Source organism: Chiloscyllium plagiosum, unplaced genomic scaffold (genome assembly GCF_037043375.1).
Source record: "Chiloscyllium plagiosum isolate Xiang-an unplaced genomic scaffold, Cpla_swu_hap1 HiC_scaffold_132, whole genome shotgun sequence".
Taxonomy (NCBI): Eukaryota; Metazoa; Chordata; class Chondrichthyes; order Orectolobiformes; family Hemiscylliidae; genus Chiloscyllium; species Chiloscyllium plagiosum.
This window is the reverse complement of record NW_028270271.1, coordinates 150,362-168,793: the sequence shown is the minus strand read 5'-3', so window position 1 is coordinate 168,793 and position 18,432 is coordinate 150,362. Positions and strand designations below refer to the sequence as shown.

General features: G+C 58.0%; 1 protein-coding gene across 1 annotated transcript in view; it reads right to left on the bottom strand.

Moving 5' to 3' along the window:
• LOC148134002 (matrix metalloproteinase-25-like) overlaps positions 1 to 18,432 on the bottom strand; it is an 84,799-nt gene that overhangs the window by 22,782 nt on the left and 43,585 nt on the right. The window contains exons 2-3 of the mRNA XM_087985705.1: positions 18,284 to 18,417; positions 15,901 to 16,041 (exon numbers count right to left, since the gene is read on the bottom strand). Of these exons, the coding sequence (XP_087841831.1) occupies positions 15,901 to 16,041; positions 18,284 to 18,417 (275 nt within the window). The remainder of the gene's footprint in view (positions 1 to 15,900; positions 16,042 to 18,283; positions 18,418 to 18,432) is intronic.

Below are 18,432 nucleotides of genomic sequence, written 5' to 3'. Positions count from 1 at the left end.
GGGGAGGGAGGGAGGGGTTAAAACACAGAGGGGGAGGGTGGGGGTAAACACAGGGGGAGGGAGGGGGTAAAACACAGAGGGAGGGAGGGAGTAAACACAGAGTGAGGGAGGGAGGGGGTAAAACACGGAGGGGGTAAAACACAGAGGGAGGGAGGGGGTAAACACAGAGTAAGGGAGGGAGGGGGTAAAACACGGAGGGGGTAAAACACAGAGGGAGGGAGGGGGTAAAACACAGAGAGGGGGAGGGTGGGGGTAAACACAGAGGGGGAGGGAGGGGGTAAAACACAGAGAGAGGGAGGGAGGGGGTAAACACAGCGGGGGAGGGAGGGAGTAAACACAGTGAGGGAGGGAGGGGGTAAATCACAGAGAGAGGGAGGGAGGGGGTAAAACACGGGGGGAGGGAGGGGGAGGGGGTAAAACACAGGGAGGGGGGTAAAGCATAGAGAGTGGGAGGGAGGGGGTAAAACACGGAGGGAGGGAGGGAGTAAACACAGAGTGAGGGTGGGAGGGGGTAAAACACAGGGAGGGAGGGAGGGGGTAAAACACAGAGGGAGGGAGGGGGTAAAACACAGAGGGAGGGAGGGGGTAAAACACAGGGGGAGGGGGTAAAACACAGGGAGGGAAGGGGTAAAACAGGGAGGGAGGGAGGGGGTAAAACACAGAGCGAGAGGGTAAAACACAGAGAGGGAGGGGGCAAAACACAAGGAGGGAGGGGGTAAAACAGAGAGGGAGGGGGTAAAACACAGGGAGGGAAGGGGTAAAACAGGGAGGGAGGGAGGGGGTAAAACACAGAGCGAGAGGGTAAAACACAGAGAGGGAGGGGGTAAAACACAGAGAGGGAGGGGGTAAAACACAGAGAGGGGAGTGAGGGAGGGGGTAAAACACAGAGGGAGGGGAGGGAGGGGGTAAAACACAGAGAGGGGAGTGAGGGAGGGGGTAAAACACAGAGGGAGGGGGTAAAACACAGAGAGGGGAGTGAGGGAGGGGGTAGAACACAGAGAGGGGAGTGAGGGAGGGGGTAAAACACAGAGGGAGGGGGTAAAACACAGAGAGGGGAGTGAGGGAGGGGGTAAAACACAGAGGGAGGGGGTAAAACACAGAGAGGGGAGTGAGGGAGGGGGTAAAACACAGAGGGAGGGGGTAAAACACAGAGAGGGGAGTGTGGGAGGGGGTAGAACACAGAGAGGGAGGGGGTAAAACACAGAGAGGGGGAGGGAGGGAGGGGGTAAAACACAGAGAGGGGGAGGGAGGGAGGGGGTAAAACACAAGGAGGGGAGGGAGGGAGGGGGTAAAACACAGAGAGGGGGAGGGAGGGAGGGGTAAAACACAGAGAGGGGGAGGGAGGGAGGGGGGTAAAACACAGAGAGGGGAGTGAGGGAGGGGGTAAAACACAGAGGGGGGAGGGAGGGAGGGGGTAAAACACGGAGGGAGGGAGGGGGTAAAACACGGGGAGGGAGGGAGGGGGTAAAACACAGAGGGAGGGGGTAAAACACAGAGAGGGGAGTGAGGGAGGGGGTAAAACACAGAGGGAGGGAGGGGGTAAAACACGGCGAGGGTGGGGGTAAAACACAGAGAGGGGAGTGAGGGAGGGGGTAAAACACAGGGGGAGGGAGGGGGTAAAACACGGGGAGGGAGGGGGTAAAACACGGGGAGGGGGAGGGAGGGGGTAAAACACAGGGAGGGAGGGGGGTAAAACACAGAGAAGGAGGGGGTAAAACACAGAGGGAGGGGGTAAAACACAGAGGGATGGAGGGGGTAAAACACAGAGGGAGGGGGTAAAACACAGAGGGATGGAGGGGGTAAAACACAGAGGGAGGGGGTAAAACACAGGGAGGGGGTAAAACACAGAGGGAGTGGGGTAAAACACAGAGGGATGGAGGGGGTAAAACACAGAGGGAGGGGGTAAAACACAGGGAGAGGGAGGGTGTAAAACAGGGAGGGAGGGAGGGGGTAAAACACAGGGAGGGGGTAAAACACAGAGGGAGGGGGGTAAAACACAGAGGGATGGAGGGGGTAAAACACAGAGGGAGGGGGTAAAACACAGGGAGAGGGAGGGGGTAAAACAGGGAGGGAGGGGGTAAAACACAGAGGGAGGGGGTAAAACACAGAGGGATGGAGGGGGTAAAACACAGAGGGAGGGGGTAAAACACAGAGGGAGGGGGTAAAACAGGGAGGGATGGAGGGGGTAAAACACAGAGGGAGGGGGTAAAACACAGGGGGAGGGGGGTAAAACACAGAGGGATGGAGGGGGTAAAACACAGGGAGGGAGGGGGTAAAACACAGGGAGGGAGGGAGGGGGTAAAACACAGAGAAGGAGGGGGTAAAACAGGGGAGGGATGGAGTGGGTAAAACACAGAGGGATGGAGGGGGTAAAACACAGAGGGAGGGGGTAAAACACAGAGGGATGGAGGGGGTAAAACACAGAGGGAGGGAGGGGGTAAAACACAGAGGGAGGGGGTAAAACACAGAGGGAGGGAGGGGGTAAACACAGAGGGATGGAGGGGGTAAAACACAGAGAGGGAGGGGGTAAAACACAGAGGGAGGGGGTAAAACACAGAGGGAGGGAGGGGGTAAAACACAGAGGGAGGGAGGGGGTAAAACACAGAGGGAGGGTGTAAAACACAGAGGGAGGGAGGGGGTAAAACAGGGAGGGAGGGGGTAAAACAGGGAGGGAGGGAGGGGGTAAAACACAGAGGGAGGGGGTAAAACACAGAGGGAGGGGGTAAAACACAGAGGGAGGGTGTAAAACACAGAGGGAGGGGGTAAAACAGGGAGGGAGGGAGGGGGTAAAACACAGAGGGAGGGAGGGGGGTAAAACACAGAGGGATGGAGGGAGTAAAACACGGAGGGAGGGGGTAAAACACAGGGATGGAGGGAGGGGGTAAAACACAGAGAAGGAGGGGGTAAAACAGGGAGGGATGGAGGGGGTAAAACACAGAGGGAGGGGGTAAAACACAGAGGGAGGGAGGGGGTAAAACACAGAGGGAGGGAGGGGGTAAAACACAGAGGGATGGAGGGAGTAAAACACGGGGGAGGGAGGGAGGGGGTAAAACACAGGGAGGGAGGGAGGGGGTAAAACACAGAGAGGGAGGGGGTAAAACACAGAGGGAGGGGGTAAAACACAGAGGGAGGGAGGGGGTAAAACAGGGAGGGAGGGAGGGGGTAAAACACAGAGGGAGGGAGGGGGTAAAACACAGAGGGAGGGGGTAAAACACAGAGGGAGGGAGGGGGTAAAACACAGAGGGATGGAGGGGGTAAAACACAGAGGGAGGGGGTAAAACAGGGAGGGATGGAGGGGGTAAAACACAGAGGGAGGGGGTAAAACACAGAGGGAGGGGGTAAAACACAGAGGGATGGAGGGGGTAAAACACAGAGGGAGGGGGTAAAACACAGAGGGAGGGGGTAAAACGGAGGGATGGAGGGGGTAAAACACAGAGGGAGGGGGTAAAACACAGGGGGAGGGGGTAAAACACAGAGGGATGGAGGGGGTAAAACACAGAGGGAGGGGGTAAAACACAGAGGGATGGAGGGGGTAAAACACAGAGGGAGGGAGGGGGTAAAACACAGGGAGGGAGGGGGTAAAACACAGAGAAGGAGGGGGTAAAACACAGAGGGAGGGGGTAAAACACAGAGGGAGGGGGTAAAACACAGAGGGATGGAGGGGGTAAAACACAGAGGGAGGGTGTAAAACACAGAGGGATGGAGGGGGTAAAACACAGGGAGGGAGGGAGGGGGTAAAACACAGAGAAGGAGGGGGTAAAACACAGAGGGATGGAGGGGGTAAAACACAGAGGGAGGGAGGGGGTAAAACACAGAGGGAGGGGGTAAAACACAGAGGGAGGGAGGGGGTAAAACAGGGAGGGAGGGAGGGGGTAAAACACAGAGGGAGGGAGGGGGTAAAACACAGAGGGAGGGAGGGGGTAAAACACAGAGGGAGGGGGTAAAACACAGGGAGGGAGGGGGTAAAACAGGGAGGGAGGGGGTAATACAGGGAGGGAGGGAGGGGGTAAAACACGGAGGGATGGAGGAGGTAAAACACAGAGGGAGGGGGTAAAACACAGAGGGATGGAGGGGGTAAAACACAGAGGGAGGGGGTAAAACACAGGGAGGGAGGGGGTAAAACAGGCTGGGAGGGAGGGGGTAAAACACAGAGAGGGAGGGGGTAAAACACAGGGATGGGGTAAAACACAGAGAGGGGGAGGGAGGGAGGGGGTAAAACACAGAGGGGGAGGGTGGGGGTAAACACAGGGGGAGGGAGGGGGTAAAACACAGAGGGAGGGAGGGAGTAAACAGAGTGAGGGAGGGAGGGGGTAAAACACGGAGGGGGTAAAACACAGAGGGAGGGAGGGGGTAAAACACAGAGAGGGGGAGGGTGGGGGTAAACACAGAGGGGGAGGGAGGGGGTAAAACACAGCGGGGGCGGGAGGGAGTAAACACAGTGAGGGAGGGAGTAAACACAGTGAGGGAGGGAGGGGGTAAAACACAGAGAGAGGGAGGGAGGGGGTAAAACACAGCGGGGGCGGGAGGGAGTAAACACAGTGAGGGAGGGAGGGGGTAAAACACAGAGAGAGGGAGGGAGGGGGTAAAACACGGGGGGAGGGAGGGGGAGGGGGTAAAACACAGGGAGGGGGGTAAAGCATAGAGAGTGGGAGGGAGGGGGTAAAACACGGAGGGAGGGAGGGAGTAAACACAGAGTGAGGGTGGGAGGGGGTAAAACACAGGGAGGGAGGGAGGGGGTAAAACACAGAGGGAGGGATGGGGTAAAACACAGAGGGAGGGAGGGGGTAAAACACAGAGAGGGAGGGGGCAAAACACAAGGAGGGAGGGGGTAAAACACAGAGAGGGAGGGGGCAAAACACAAGGAGGGAGGGGGTAAAACAGAGAGGGAGGGGGTAAAACACAGGGAGGGAAGGGGTAAAACAGGGAGGGAGGGAGGGGGTAAAACACGGGGAGGGAGGGAGGGGGTAAAACACAGAGAGGGAGGGGGTAAAACACGGGGAGGGAGGGAGGGGGTAAAACACGGAGGGAGGGGGTAAAACACAGAGAAGGAGGGGGTAAAACACAGAGGGATGGAGGGGGTAAAACACAGAGGGAGGGGGTAAAACACAGAGGGATGGAGGGGGTAAAACACAGAAGGAGGGGGTAAAACATAGAGGGATGGAGGGGGTAAAACACAGAGGGAGGGAGGGGGTAAAACACAGAAGGAGGGGGTAAAACATAGAGGGATGGAGGGGGTAAAACACAGAGGGAGGGGGTAAAACACAGAGGGATGGAGGGGGTAAAACACAGAGGGAGAGGGTAAAACACAGAGGGATGGAGGGGGTAAAACACAGAGGGATGGAGGGGGTAAAACACAGAGGGATGGAGGGGGTAAAACACAGAGGGAGGGGGTAAAACACAGGGAGAGGGAGGGGGTAAAACAGGGAGGGATGGAGGGGGTAAAACACAGAGGGAGGGGGTAAAACACAGAAGGAGGGGGTAAAACATAGAGGGATGGAGGGGGTAAAACACAGAGGGAGGGGGTAAAACACAGAGGGATGGAGGGGGTAAAACACAGAGGGAGAGGGTAAAACACAGAGGGATGGAGGGGGTAAAACACAGAGGGATGGAGGGGGTAAAACACAGAGGGATGGAGGGGGTAAAACACAGAGGGAGGGGGTAAAACACAGGGAGAGGGAGGGGGTAAAACAGGGAGGGATGGAGGGGGGTAAAACACAGAGGGAGGGGGTAAAACACAGGGAGCGGGTAAAACACAGAGGGATGGAGGGGGTAAAACACAGAGGGAGGGGGTAAAACACAGAGGGAGGGGGTAAAACAAGGAGGGATGGAGGGGGTAAAACACAGAGGGAGGGTGTAAAACACAGGGGGAGGGGGTAAACACAGAGGGATGGAGGGGGTAAAACACAGAGGGAGGGGGTAAAACACAGAGGGAGGGGGTAAAACACAGAGGGATGGAGGGGGTAAAACACAGAGGGAGGGAGGGGGTAAAACACAGGGAGAGGGAGGGGGTAAAACAGGGAGGGATGGAGGGGGTAAAAAACAGAGGGAGGGGGTAAAACACAGAGGGAGGGGGTAAAACACAGAGGGATGGAGGGGGTAAAACACAGAGGGAGGGGGTAAAACACAGAGGGAGGGGGTAAAACACAGGGGGAGGGAGGGGGTAAAACACAGGGAGAGGGAGGGGGTAAAACAGGGAGGGATGGAGGGGGTAAAAAACAGAGGGAGGGAGGGGGTAAAACACAGGGAGAGGGAGGGGGTAAAACAGGGAGGGATGGAGGGGGTAAAAAACAGAGGGAGGGGGTAAAACACAGAGGGAGGGGGTAAAACACAGAGGGATGGAGGGGGTAAAACACAGAGGGAGGGGGTAAAACACAGAGGGAGGGGGTAAAACACAGGGGGAGGGGGTAAAACACAGAGGGAGGGGGTAAAACACAGAGGGATGGAGGGGGTAAAACACAGAGTGAGGGAGGGGGTAAAACACAGGGAGGGAGGGAGGGGGTAAAACACAGAGAAGGAGGGGGTAAAACACAGAGGGAGGGGGTAAAACACAGAGGGAGGGGGTAAAACACAGAGGGATGGAGGGGGTAAAACACAGAGGGAGGGGGTAAAACACAGAGGGAGGGGGTAAAACACAGAGGGATGGAGGGGGTAAAACACAGAGGGAGGGAGGGGGTAAAACACAGGGAGGGAGGTAGGGGGTAAAACACAGAGGGATGGAGGGAGTAAAACACAGAGGGAGGGGGTAAAACACAGAGGGAGGGAGGGGGTAAAACACAGAGGGAGGGATGGGGTAAAACACAGAGGGAGGGAGGGGGTAAAACACGGGGAGGGAGGGAGGGGGTAAAACACAGAGAGGGAGGGGGTAAAACACGGGGAGGGAGGGAGGGGGTAAAACACGGAGGGAGGGGGTAAAACACAGAGAAGGAGGGGGTAAAACACAGAGGGATGGAGGGGGTAAAACACAGAGCGAGAGGGTAAAACACAGAGGGATGGAGGGGGTAAAACACAGAAGGAGGGGGTAAAACATAGAGGGATGGAGGGGGTAAAACACAGAGGGAGGGGGTAAAACACAGAGGGATGGAGGGGGTAAAACACAGAGGGAGAGGGTAAAACACAGAGGGAGGGAGGGGGTAAAACACAGAGGGATGGAGGGGGTAAAACACAGAGGGATGGAGGGGGTAAAACACAGAGGGAGGGGGTAAAACACAGGGAGAGGGATGGGGTAAAACACGGGGAGGGAGGGAGGGGATAAAACACGGAGGGAGGGGGTAAAACACAGAGGGAGGGGGTAAAACACAGAGAAGGAGGGGGTAAAACACAGAGGGATGGAGGGGGTAAAACACAGAGGGAGGGGGTAAAACACAGAGCGAGAGGGTAAAACACAGAGGGATGGAGGGGGTAAAACACAGAAGGAGGGGGTAAAACATAGAGGGATGGAGGGGGTAAACACAGAGGGAGGGGGTAAAACACAGAGGGATGGAGGGGGTAAAACACAGAGGGAGAGGGTAAAACACAGAGGGATGGCGGGGGTAAAACACAGAGGGAGGGAGGGGGTAAAACACAGAGGGATGGAGGGGGTAAAACACAGAGGGATGGAGGGGGTAAAACACAGAGGGAGGGGGTAAAACACAGGGAGAGGGAGGGGGTAAAACAGGGAGGGATGGAGGGGGTAAAACACAGAGGGAGGGGGTAAAACACAGGGAGGGGGTAAAACACAGAGGGATGGAGGGGGTAAAACACAGAGGGAGGGGGTAAAACACAGAGGGAGGGGGTAAAACAAGGAGGGATGGAGGGGGTAAAACACAGAGGGAGGGTGTAAAACACAGGGGGAGGGGGTAAACACAGAGGGATGGAGGGGGTAAAACACAGAGGGAGGGGGTAAAACACAGAGGGATGGAGGGGGTAAACCACAGAGGGAGGGAGGGGGTAAAACACAGGGAGGGAGGGAGGGAGGGGGTAAAACACAGAGGGAGGGGGTAAAACACAGAGGGATGGAGGGAGTAAAACACAGAGGGAGGGAGGGGGTAAAACACAGGGAGGGAGGGAGGGGGTAAAACACAGAGAAGGAGGGGGTAAAACAGGGAGGGATGGAGGGGGTAAAATACAGAGGGAGGGAGGGGGTAAAACAGGGAGGGAGGGAGGGGGTAAAACACAGGGAGGGAGGGAGGGGGTAAAACACAGAGGGAGGGGGTAAAACACAGAGGGAGGGAGGGGGTAAAACACAGAGGGAGGGGGTAAAACACAGAGGGAGGGGGTAAAACACAGAGGGAGGGAGGGGGTAAAACAGGGAGGGAGGGGGTAAAACAGGGAGGGAGGGAGGGGGTAAAACAGGGAGGGAGGGAGGGGGTAAAACACAGAGAGGGGGAGGGAGGGAGGGGTTAAAACACAGAGGGGGAGGGTGGGGGTAAACACAGGGGGAGGGAGGGGGGTAAAACACAGAGGGAGGGAGGGAGTAAACACAGAGTAAGGGAGGGAGGGGGTAAAACACGGAGGGGGTAAAACACAGAGGGAGGGAGGGGGTAAAACACAGAGAGGGGGAGGGTGGGGGTAAACACAGAGGGGGAGGGAGGGGGTAAAACACAGCGGGGGAGGGAGGGGGTAAATCACAGAGAGAGGGAGGGAGGGGGTAAAACACGGGGGGAGGGAGGGGGAGGGGGTAAAACACAGGGAGGGAGGGAGGGAGTAAACACAGAGTGAGGGTGGGAGGGGGTAAAACACAGGGAGGGAGGGAGGGGGTAAAACACAGAGGGAGGGAGGGGGTAAAACACAGAGGGATGGAGGGAGGGGGTAAAACACAGGGAGGGAGGGAGGGGGTAAAACACAGAGGGAGGGAGGGCGTAAAACACAGAGGGATGGAGGGAGGGGGTAAAACACAGGGAGGGAGGGAGGGGGTAAAACACAGAGAGGGAGGGGGCAAAACACAAGGAGGGAGGGGGTAAAACAGAGAGGGAGGGGGTAAAACACAGGGAGGGAAGGGGTAAAACAGGGAGGGAGGGAGGGGGTAAAACAGGGAGGGAGGGAGGGGGTAAAACACAGAGCGAGAGGGTAAAACACAGAGAGGGAGGGGGTAAAACACAGAGAGGGAGGGGGTAAAACACAGGGAGTGTGGTAAAACACAGGGAGAGTGAGGGGGAGGGGGTAAAACACAGAGAGGGAGGGGGTAAAACACAGAGAGGGGAGTGAGGGAGGGGGTAAAAAACAGAGGGAGGGGGGTAAAACACAGAGAGGGGAGTGAGGGAGGGGGTAAAACACAGAGAGGGAGGGGGTAAAACACAGAGAGGGAGGGGGTAAAACACAGAGGGAGGGAGGGGGTAAAACACAGAGGGAGGGGGTAAAACACAGAGGGAGGGAGGGGGTAAAACACAGAGGGAGGGAGGGGGTAAAACACAGAGAGGGGGGGGTAAAACACAGAGGGAGGGGGTAAAACACAGAGGGAGGGACGGGGTAAAACAGGGAGGGAGGGAGGGGGTAAAACACAGAGGGATGGAGGGGGTAAAACACAGAGGGAGGGGGTAAAACACAGAGGGAGGGGGTAAAACACAGAGGGAGGGGGTAAAACAGGGAGGGAGGGAGGGGGTAAAACAGGGAGGGAGGGAGGGGGTAAAACACAGAGGGATGGAGGGGGTAAAACACAGAGGGATGGAGGGAGTAAAACACGGAGGGAGGGGGTAAAACACAGGGAGGGAGGGAGGGGGTAAAACACAGAGAAGGAGGGGGTAAAACAGGGAGGGATGGAGGGGGTAAAACACAGAGGGAGGGGGTAAAACACAGAGGGATGGAGGGGGTAAAACACAGAGGGAGGGAGGGGGTAAATCACAGAGGGAGGGAGGGGGTAAAACACAGAGGGATGGAGGGAGTAAAACACGGGGGAGGGAGAGAGGGGGTAAAACACGAGGGAGGGAGGGAGGGGGTAAAACACAGAGAGGGAGGGGGTAAAACACAGAGGGAGGGGGTAAAACACAGAGGGAGGGAGGGGGTAAAACAGGGAGGGAGGGAGGGGGTAAAACACAGAGGGAGGGAGGGGGTAAAACACAGAGGGAGGGGGTAAAACACAGAGGGAGGGAGGGGGTAAAACACAGAGGGAGGGGGTAATACAGGGAGGGAGGGAGGGGGTAAAACACAGAGGGATGGAGGGGGTAAAACACAGAGGGATGGAGGGGGTAAAACACAGGGAGGGGGTAAAACACAGGGAGAGGGAGGGGGTAAAACAGGAGGGATGGAGGGGGTAAAACACAGAGGGAGGGGGTAAAACACAGAGGGAGAGGGTAAAACACAGAGGGATGGAGGGGGTAAAACACAGAGGGAGGGGGTAAAACACAGAGGGAGGGGGTAAAACAGGGAGGGATGGAGGGGGGTAAAACACAGAGGGAGGGGGTAAAACACAGGGGGAGGGGGTAAAACACAGAGGGATGGAGGGGTAAAACACAGAGGGAGGGGGTAAAACACAGAGGGATGGAGGGGGTAAAACACAGAGGGAGGGAGGGGGTAAAACACAGGGAGGGAGGTAGGGGGTAAAACACAGAGAAGGAGGGGGTATAAACACAGAGGGAGGGGGTAAAACACAGAGGGAGGGGTAAAACACAGAGGGATGGAGGGGTAAAACACAGGGAGGGGGTAAAACACAGAGGGAGGGGGTAAAACACAGAGGGATAGAGGGGGGTAAAACACAGAGGGAGGGAGGGGGTAAAACACAGGGAGGGAGGGAGGGGGTAAAACACAGAGAAGGAGGGGGTAAAACACAGAGGGATGGAGGGGGTAAAACACAGGGGGAGGGGGTAAAACACAGAGGGAGGGAGGGGGGTAAAACAGGGAGGGAGGGAGGGGGTAAAACACAGAGGGAGGGAGGGGGTAAAACACAGAGGGGAGGGGGTAAAACACAGAGGGAGGGGGTAAAACACAGAGGGAGGGAGGGGGTAAAACACAGAGGGAGGGGGGTAAAAACACAGAGGGAGGGGGTAAAACACAGGGAGGGAGGGGGTAAAACAGGGAGGGAGGGGGTAATACAGGGAGGGAGGGAGGGGGTAAAACACGGAGGGATGGAGGAGGTAAAACACAGAGGGATGGAGGGGGTAAAACACGGAGGAGGGGGGTAAAACACAGAAAGGGAGGGGGTAAAACACAGAGAGGGGGTAAAACACAGAGGAGGGGGAGGGAGGGAGGGGGTAAAACACAGAGGGGAGGGTGGGGGTAAACACAGGGGGAGGGAGGGGGTAAAACACAGAGGGAGGGAGGGAGTAAACACAGAGTGAGGGAGGGAGGGGGTAAAACACGGAGGGGGTAAAACACAGAGGGAGGGAGGGGGTAAAACACAGAGAGGGGGAGGGTGGGGGTAAACACAGAGGGGGAGGGAGGGGGTAAACACAGGGGGAGGAGGGGGTAAACACAGTGAGGGAGGGAGGGGGTAAACACAGGGGGAGGGAGGGGGTAAACACAGAGGGGGAGGGAGGGGTAAAACACAGCGGGGGCGGGAGGGAGTAAACACAGTGAGGGAGGGAGGGGGTAAACACAGAGGGAGGGAGGGGGGTAAAACACAGCGGGGGAGGGAGGGAGGGGGTAAACACAGTGAGGGAGGGAGGGGGTAAAACACAGCGGGGGAGGAGGGAGTAAACACAGTGAGGGAGGGAGGGGGTAAAACACAGAGAGAGGGAGGGAGGGGGGTAAAACACAGAGAGGGGGAGGGAGGGAGGGGGTAAAACACAGAGGAGGGGAGTGAGGGAGGGGGTAAAACACAGAGAGGGGGAGGGAGGGAGGGGGTAAAACACAGAGAGGGGAGTGAGGGAGGGGGTAAAACACAGAGAGGGGGAGTGAGGGAGGGGGTAAAACACAGAGAGGGGAGTGAGGGAGGGGGTAAAACACAGAGAGGGGGAGGGAGGGAGGGGGTAAAACACAGAGAGGGGAGTGAGGGAGGGGGTAAAACACAGAGAGGGGGAGGGAGGGAGGGGGTAAAACACAGAGAGGGGGAGGGAGGGAGGGGGTAAAACACAGAGAGGGGAGTGAGGGAGGGGGTAAAACACAGAGAGGGGGAGGGAGGGAGGGGGTAAAACACAGAGAGGGGGAGGGAGGGAGGGGGTAAAACACAGAGAGGGGAGTGAGGGAGGGGGTAAAACACAGAGAGGGGGAGAGAGGGAGGGGGTAAAACACAGAGAGGGGGGAGGGAGGGAGGGGTAAAACACGGAGGGAGGGAGGGAGGGGGTAAAACACGGGAGGGAGTAAAACACAGAGGGAGGGGGTAAAACACAGAGAGGGGAGTGAGGGAGGGGGTAAAACACGGGGAGGGTGGGGGTTAAAACACAGAGAGGGGAGTGAGGGAGGGGTAAAACACAGAGAGGGGGAGGAGGGAGGGGGTAAACACGGAGGGAGGGGGTAAAACACAGAGGGTGGGGGTAAAACACAGGGAGGGGGAGTGAGGGAGGGGTAAAACACGGAGGGGAGGGAGGGAGGGGTAAAACACGGAGAGGGGGGGGTAAAACAGGGGGAGGGAGGGAGGGGGTAAAACACAGAGAGGGGGAGGGAGGGGATAAAACACAGGGGGAGGGAGGGAGGGGGTAAAACACGGAGGGAGGGGGTAAAACACAGAGAGGGGAGTGAGGGAGGGGGCTAAAAACACGGGGAGGGTGGGAGGGGGTAAAACACAGAGGGAGGGGGTAAAACACAGAGGGAGGGGGTAAAACACAGAGAGGGGAGTGAGGGAGGGGGTAAAACACAGGGGGAGGGAGGGGGTAAAACACAGAGAGGGAGGGAGGGGAGGGGGTAAAACACAGAGAGGGGAGTGAGGGGAGGGGCTAAAACACGGGGAGGGTGGGAGGGGGTAAAACACAGAGGGAGGGGGTAAAACACAGAGGGAGGGGGTAAAACACAGAGAGGGGAGTGAGGGAGGGGGTAAAACACAGGGGGAGGGAGGGGGTAAAACACAGAGAGGGAGGGAGGGAGGGGGTAAAACACAGAGAGGGGAGTGAGGGAGGGGGTAAAACACGGAGGGAGGGGGTAAAACACGGGGAGGGAGGGGGTAAAACACAGAGAGGGGAGTGAGGGAGGGGGGTAAAACACAGAGAGGGGAGGGAGGGAGGGGTAAAACACGGGGAGGGTGGGGGTAAAACACAGAGAGGGGAGTGAGGGAGGGGGTAAAACACAGGGGGAGGGAGGGGGTAAAACACGGAGGGAGGGGGTAAAACACGGAGGGGTTAAAACACAGGGGGGGAGGGTGGGGGTAAACACAGGGAGGGGAGGGGGTAAAATACGGAGGGGAGGGTGGGGGTAAAACACAGAGGGAGGGAGGGGGTAAAACACAGAGGGGGAGGGTGGGGTAAAACACAGAGGGAGGGAGGGCGTAAATCACAGAGGAGGGGTAAAACACGGGGGGTGGGGGTAAAACACAGATGGAGGAGTGTGGGGGTAAAACACAGAGAGGGGAGGGTGGGGGTAAAACACAGGGAGGGGGTAAAACACAGATGAAGGGGGTAAAACACAGAGGGAGGGAGGGGTAAAACACAGGGAGGGGGTAAAACACAGAGAAGGAGGGGGTAAAACACAGAGGGAGGGAGGGGGTAAAACACAGAGAAGGAGGGGGTAAAACACAGGGAGGGGGTAAAACACAGAGAAGGAGGGGGTAAAACACAGAGAAGGAGGGGGTAAAACACAGTGAGGGGGAGGGAGGAGGGGTAAAACACAGAGGGAGGGAGGGGGGTAAAACACAGGGGGGAGGGAGGGAGGGGGTAAAACACGGAGGGAGGGGGGAGGGGGTAAAACACAGTGCGAGGGAGGGGGTAAAACACAGGGGGGGAGGGAGGGAGGGGGTAAACACGGAGGGAGGGGGGAGGGGTAAAACACAGAGCGGGAGGGGGAGGGGGTAAAACACGGGGGGAGGGAGGGTTTAAAACACAGAGAGGGAGGGAGGGGGTAAAACACAGGGAGGGAGGGGAGGGAGGGGGTAAAACACAGGGGGGGAGGGAGGGAGGGGGTAAAACACAGTGAGAGGGAGGGAGGGGGTAAAACACAGGGGGGGAGGGAGGGAGGGGGTAAAACACAGAGGGGGAGGGAGGGGGTAAAACACAGGGGGGGAGGGAGGGAGGGGGTAAAACACGGAGCGGGAGGGGGAGGGGGTAAAACACAGGGAGGGAGGGAGGGGGTAAAACACAGGGAGGGGGAGGGAGGGAGGGGGTAAAACACGGAGGGAGGGGGTAAAACACAGAGCGGGAGGGATGGGGTAAAACACAGTGAGAGGGAGGGGGTAAAACACAGGGGGGGAGGGAGGGGGTAAAACACAGGGGGGGAGGGAGGGAGAGGGGGTAAAACACGGAGCGGGAGGGGGGAGGGGGTAAAACACCAGGGGAGGGAGGGAGGGGGGTAAAACACAGGGAGGGGGAGGGAGGGAGGGGGTAAAACACGGAGGGAGGGGGTAAAACACAGAGCGGGAGGGATGGGGTAAAACACAGTGAGAGGGAGGGGGTAAAACACAGGGGGGGAGGGAGGGGGTAAAACACAGAGAGGGAGGGAGGGGGTAAAACACAGGGGGGGAGGGAGGGAGGGAGGGATAAAACACGGAGGGAGGGGGGAGGGGGTAAAACACAGAGCGGGAGGGGTAAAACACGGGGGGAGGGAGCGAGGGGTTAAAACACAGAAGGAGGGGGTAAAACAGTGAGGGGGAGGGAGGGAGGGGGTAAAACACAAGAGAGGGGGATAAAACACAGCGAGGGAAGGAGGGGGTAAACACGAGGGAGGGAGGGGGTAAAACACAGAAGGAGGGGGTAAAACAGTGAGGGGGAGGGAGGGAGGGGGTAAAACACAGAGAGGGGGATAAAACACAGCGAGGGAAGGAGGGGGTAAAACACAGGAAGGAGGGGGTAAACCACAGAAGGAGGGGGTAAAACACAGTGAGGGGATAAAACACAGAGAGAGGGAAGGAGGGTAAAACACAGTGAGGGAGGGAGGGGGTAAAACACAGAAGGAGGGGGTAAAACACAGTGAGGGAGGGAGGGGGTAAAACACAGAAGGAGGGAGGGGGTAAAACACAGTGAGGGAGGGAGGGGGTAAAACACAGAAGGAGGGGGTAAAACACAGTGAGGGAGGGAGGGGGTAAAACACAGGGGGAGGGGGTAAAACACAGAAGGAGGGGGTAAAACACAGTGAGGGAGGGAGGGGGTAAAACACAGGGGGAGGGGGTAAAACACCAGTGAGGGAGGGAGGGGGTAAAACACAGAGAGGGGGATAAAACACAGAGAGAGGGAAGGAGGGGGTAAAACACAGTGAGGGAGGGAGGGGGTAAAACACAGAAGGAGGGGGTAAAACACAGTGAGGGAGGGAGGGGGTAAAACACAGGAGGAGGGGGTAAAACACAGATGGAGGAGGGGGTAAAACACAGAGAGAGGGAGGGAGGGAGATGGGGGGAGGGAGAGGTGGGGGAGAGGGAGGGAGGTGGGTAGGGGGATGGAGTAAGGGAGGGAGATGGAGGAGGAGGGAGGGAAGGGGAAAGGGTGAGGGAGGGAGGAGGGAGATGGAGGGGTGGGAGTGAGGGAGGGAAGGGGAAAAGGTGAGGGAGGGAGGAGGGAGATGGAGGGGTGGGAGTGAGGGAGGGAGATGGAGGGGAGGGAGGGAAGGGGAGAGGGGAGGGAGGGAGGAGGGAGATGGAGGGGGAGGGAGGGAAGGGGAAAGGTGAGGGAGGGAGGAGAGATGGAGGGGTGGGAGTGAGGGAGGGAGATGGAGGGGGAGGGAGGGAAGGGGAAAGGTGAGGGAGGGAGGAGGGAGATGGAGAGGTGGGAGTGAGGGAGGGAGATGGAGGGGGAGGGAGGGAAGGGGAAAGGTGAGGGAGGGAGGGGGGAGATGGAGGGGTGGGAGTGAGGGAGAGGCGGAGGGGAAAGGGGGAAGGAGATGGAGGGGGAGACATTAGGAGGGAGTCAAGGTGACCTCCAGGTGAGGAATGTTTTCTTCCAGGTCGTCCCTGCCAGTGCGTATCTCCTCCTCCTCCGTCTCCTCATAATCTCCGAGGTCCCAATAATATCCGGGAGGGAACACCGCGGCCTCTTCATCATCTCAACGTCTGCTTGTCTGTCCGAGGGAGAGGGAGGGAGGGAGGGAGGGAGAGGGAGGGAGAGAGGGAGGGAAGGAGGGAGGGACAGAGAGAGAGGGAGAGGGAGGGAGAGAGGGAGGGACAGAGAGAGAGGGAGGGAGAGGGAGGGAGGGAGGGAGGGAGAGAGAGAGAGAGAGAGGGAGGGAGGGAGGGAGGGAGGGAGGGAGAGGGAGGGACAGAGAGAGAGGGAGGGAGAGGGAGAGGGAGGGAGAGAGGGAGAGGGAGGGAGGGAGAGGGGAGAGGGAGGGAGGGAGAGGGAGAGAGGGAGGGAGAGAGGAAGAGGGAGGGACGGAGAGAGAGGGAGGGACAGAGAGAGAGGGAGGGAGAGAGAGAGAGAGGGACAGAGAGCGAGGGAGGGAGAGGGAGGGAGGGACAGAGAGAGAGGGAGGGAGAGGGAGAGAGAGGGGGAGAGAGAGAGAGAGAAGGAGAGAGAGAGGGAGAGAGAGAGGGAGGGAGAGGGAGAGAGAAGGAGGGAGAGAGAGAGAAGGAGGGAGAGAGAGAGAAGGGGGGAGAGAAGGAGAGAGAGAGAAGGGGGGAGAGAGAAGGGGGGAGAGAGAGGGGGGGAGAGAGTGAAGGTGGGAGAAAGCGAGTGTGAGGGAAGAGGAGAGAGGGAGAGTGTGTGTGTGAGGGAGAGAGAGAGAGAGAGAGAGTGTGAGAGACAGCGAGATACCCTCGCCAAAATTTTATCGGGGCGCCCATCGAGAGCCACTCTGTCTGGACGTGTCACTACGCCCGCTGTACCATCCCCGGGTCGGAGACGGTTACAGAGGGTGGGGGACACGGCCCGGACACTCACAAAGGCCAACCCCCCCCCCCCTCTGTCGAGAGAGAATCCATCTCCCAGGCCCGCTGTCCAGGAGAGGCTGCCAGTATTCCCAAAGATCCGTCCCAGCCTGGCAGTGTTTCTGTACGACCTCTACCATCGGGGGAGAAGGGACAGAGGCCTGAGCACACACACACACACACCCACACACACACACACACACCCACACACACACACCCACACGCACACACACACCGGCCGGTTTCGGGGCAGTATCGACCCTCCTGTTGTGAGGATACTGAGTGGTCCCACAATCTCTGACCACGCGCCTGTCCCTGTGTGTGTGTGTGTGTGTTTGCTGCTGTTTCCCTCGCGTTTGCTATCGGTGCGACTTAACTCTGCGTCCGGCCTGGGTTGGTCAGAAGACAGAGCTTTTCACCGGGTCTCGGGACGCAGGGCAGTAAATTCAATTTAACTCGAAAACGAGACGGAGACCGAGAGTGGGAGAGCGAGTGAGTGAACGATAGAGAGAGAGAGAGAGGTTGAGTAAGAGAAAGCGTGAGAGAGGGAGAGGGCGTTGAGGCGGGAGAGAGTGGGAGTGTGAGAGAGAGGTGCTGAGGGAGGGAGGGAGGGAGAGAGAGAGAGGGAGTGTGGGGGGAGAGAGAAGAGAGAGAGAAGGAGCGAGTGAGAGAGCATGTGAGAGAGAGAGAAAAGAGAGAGAGAAGGAGCGAGAGAGAGAGAAGAGAGAGAGAGGGAGCGAGTGAGAGAGCATGTGAGAGAGAAAGAGAAAAGAGAGAGAGAAGGAGTGAGAGAGAGAAGGAGCGAGTGAGAGAGCATGTGAGAAAGAGAGACAGGAGTGAGAGAGAGAAGAGTGAGAGAGAGAGAAGGAGTGAGTGAGAGAGAGAGGGAGCGAGTGAGAGAGAAGAGAGAGAGAGGGAGCGAATGAGAGAGAGAGGAGAGAGAGAGAAGAAAGAGAGAGGGAGCTAGTGAGAGAGAGAGAGGGAGAGAGAGAAGGAGTGAGTGAGAGAGAGAGGGAGAGAGAGAGGAGTGAGTGAGAGAGAGAGGGGGAGCAAGTGAGAGAGAGAGAAGAGAGAGAGAGGGAGAGAGAGAGAGAAGAGAGAGAGAGGGAGAGAGAGAGGGGGAGCGAGTGAGAGAGAGAGAGAGGGAGCAAATGAGAGAGAGAGAGAGTGAGCGAGATGGAGAGTGTGAGGTGAGAGGGCTGGAGTGAGGGTGTCAGAGACAGAGAATGAGAGAGAGGGAGGGACAGAGAGCAGGACTGTAGTCCCTCAGCTGCTCAGAGATTCCCTTGGTTCCAGGTCCTGGGATCTTGCTGTGCGTGGTCTCCCCCATTAGTACCACCATTCTCAGTGCCCCGCCCTGTGCCCCGCTGTTCGGCCAACCCCGGTAACTATCCCACGAATGTACCCTCCAGCGAGAGGGAATTATTCCCATCTTACCGAGCTTCCCGGTCTCCGCAATCCCAGCAAAAACGCTGCATGGATTTGATGGCGTCGGTGAGGCCCTGCACGGTCTGGAGCTGACCGGTAAGGCGGTCTGGAGGAGGGAGGTATCCATACCTGGTTAACCAGTCCTGGGGAGACAGGCA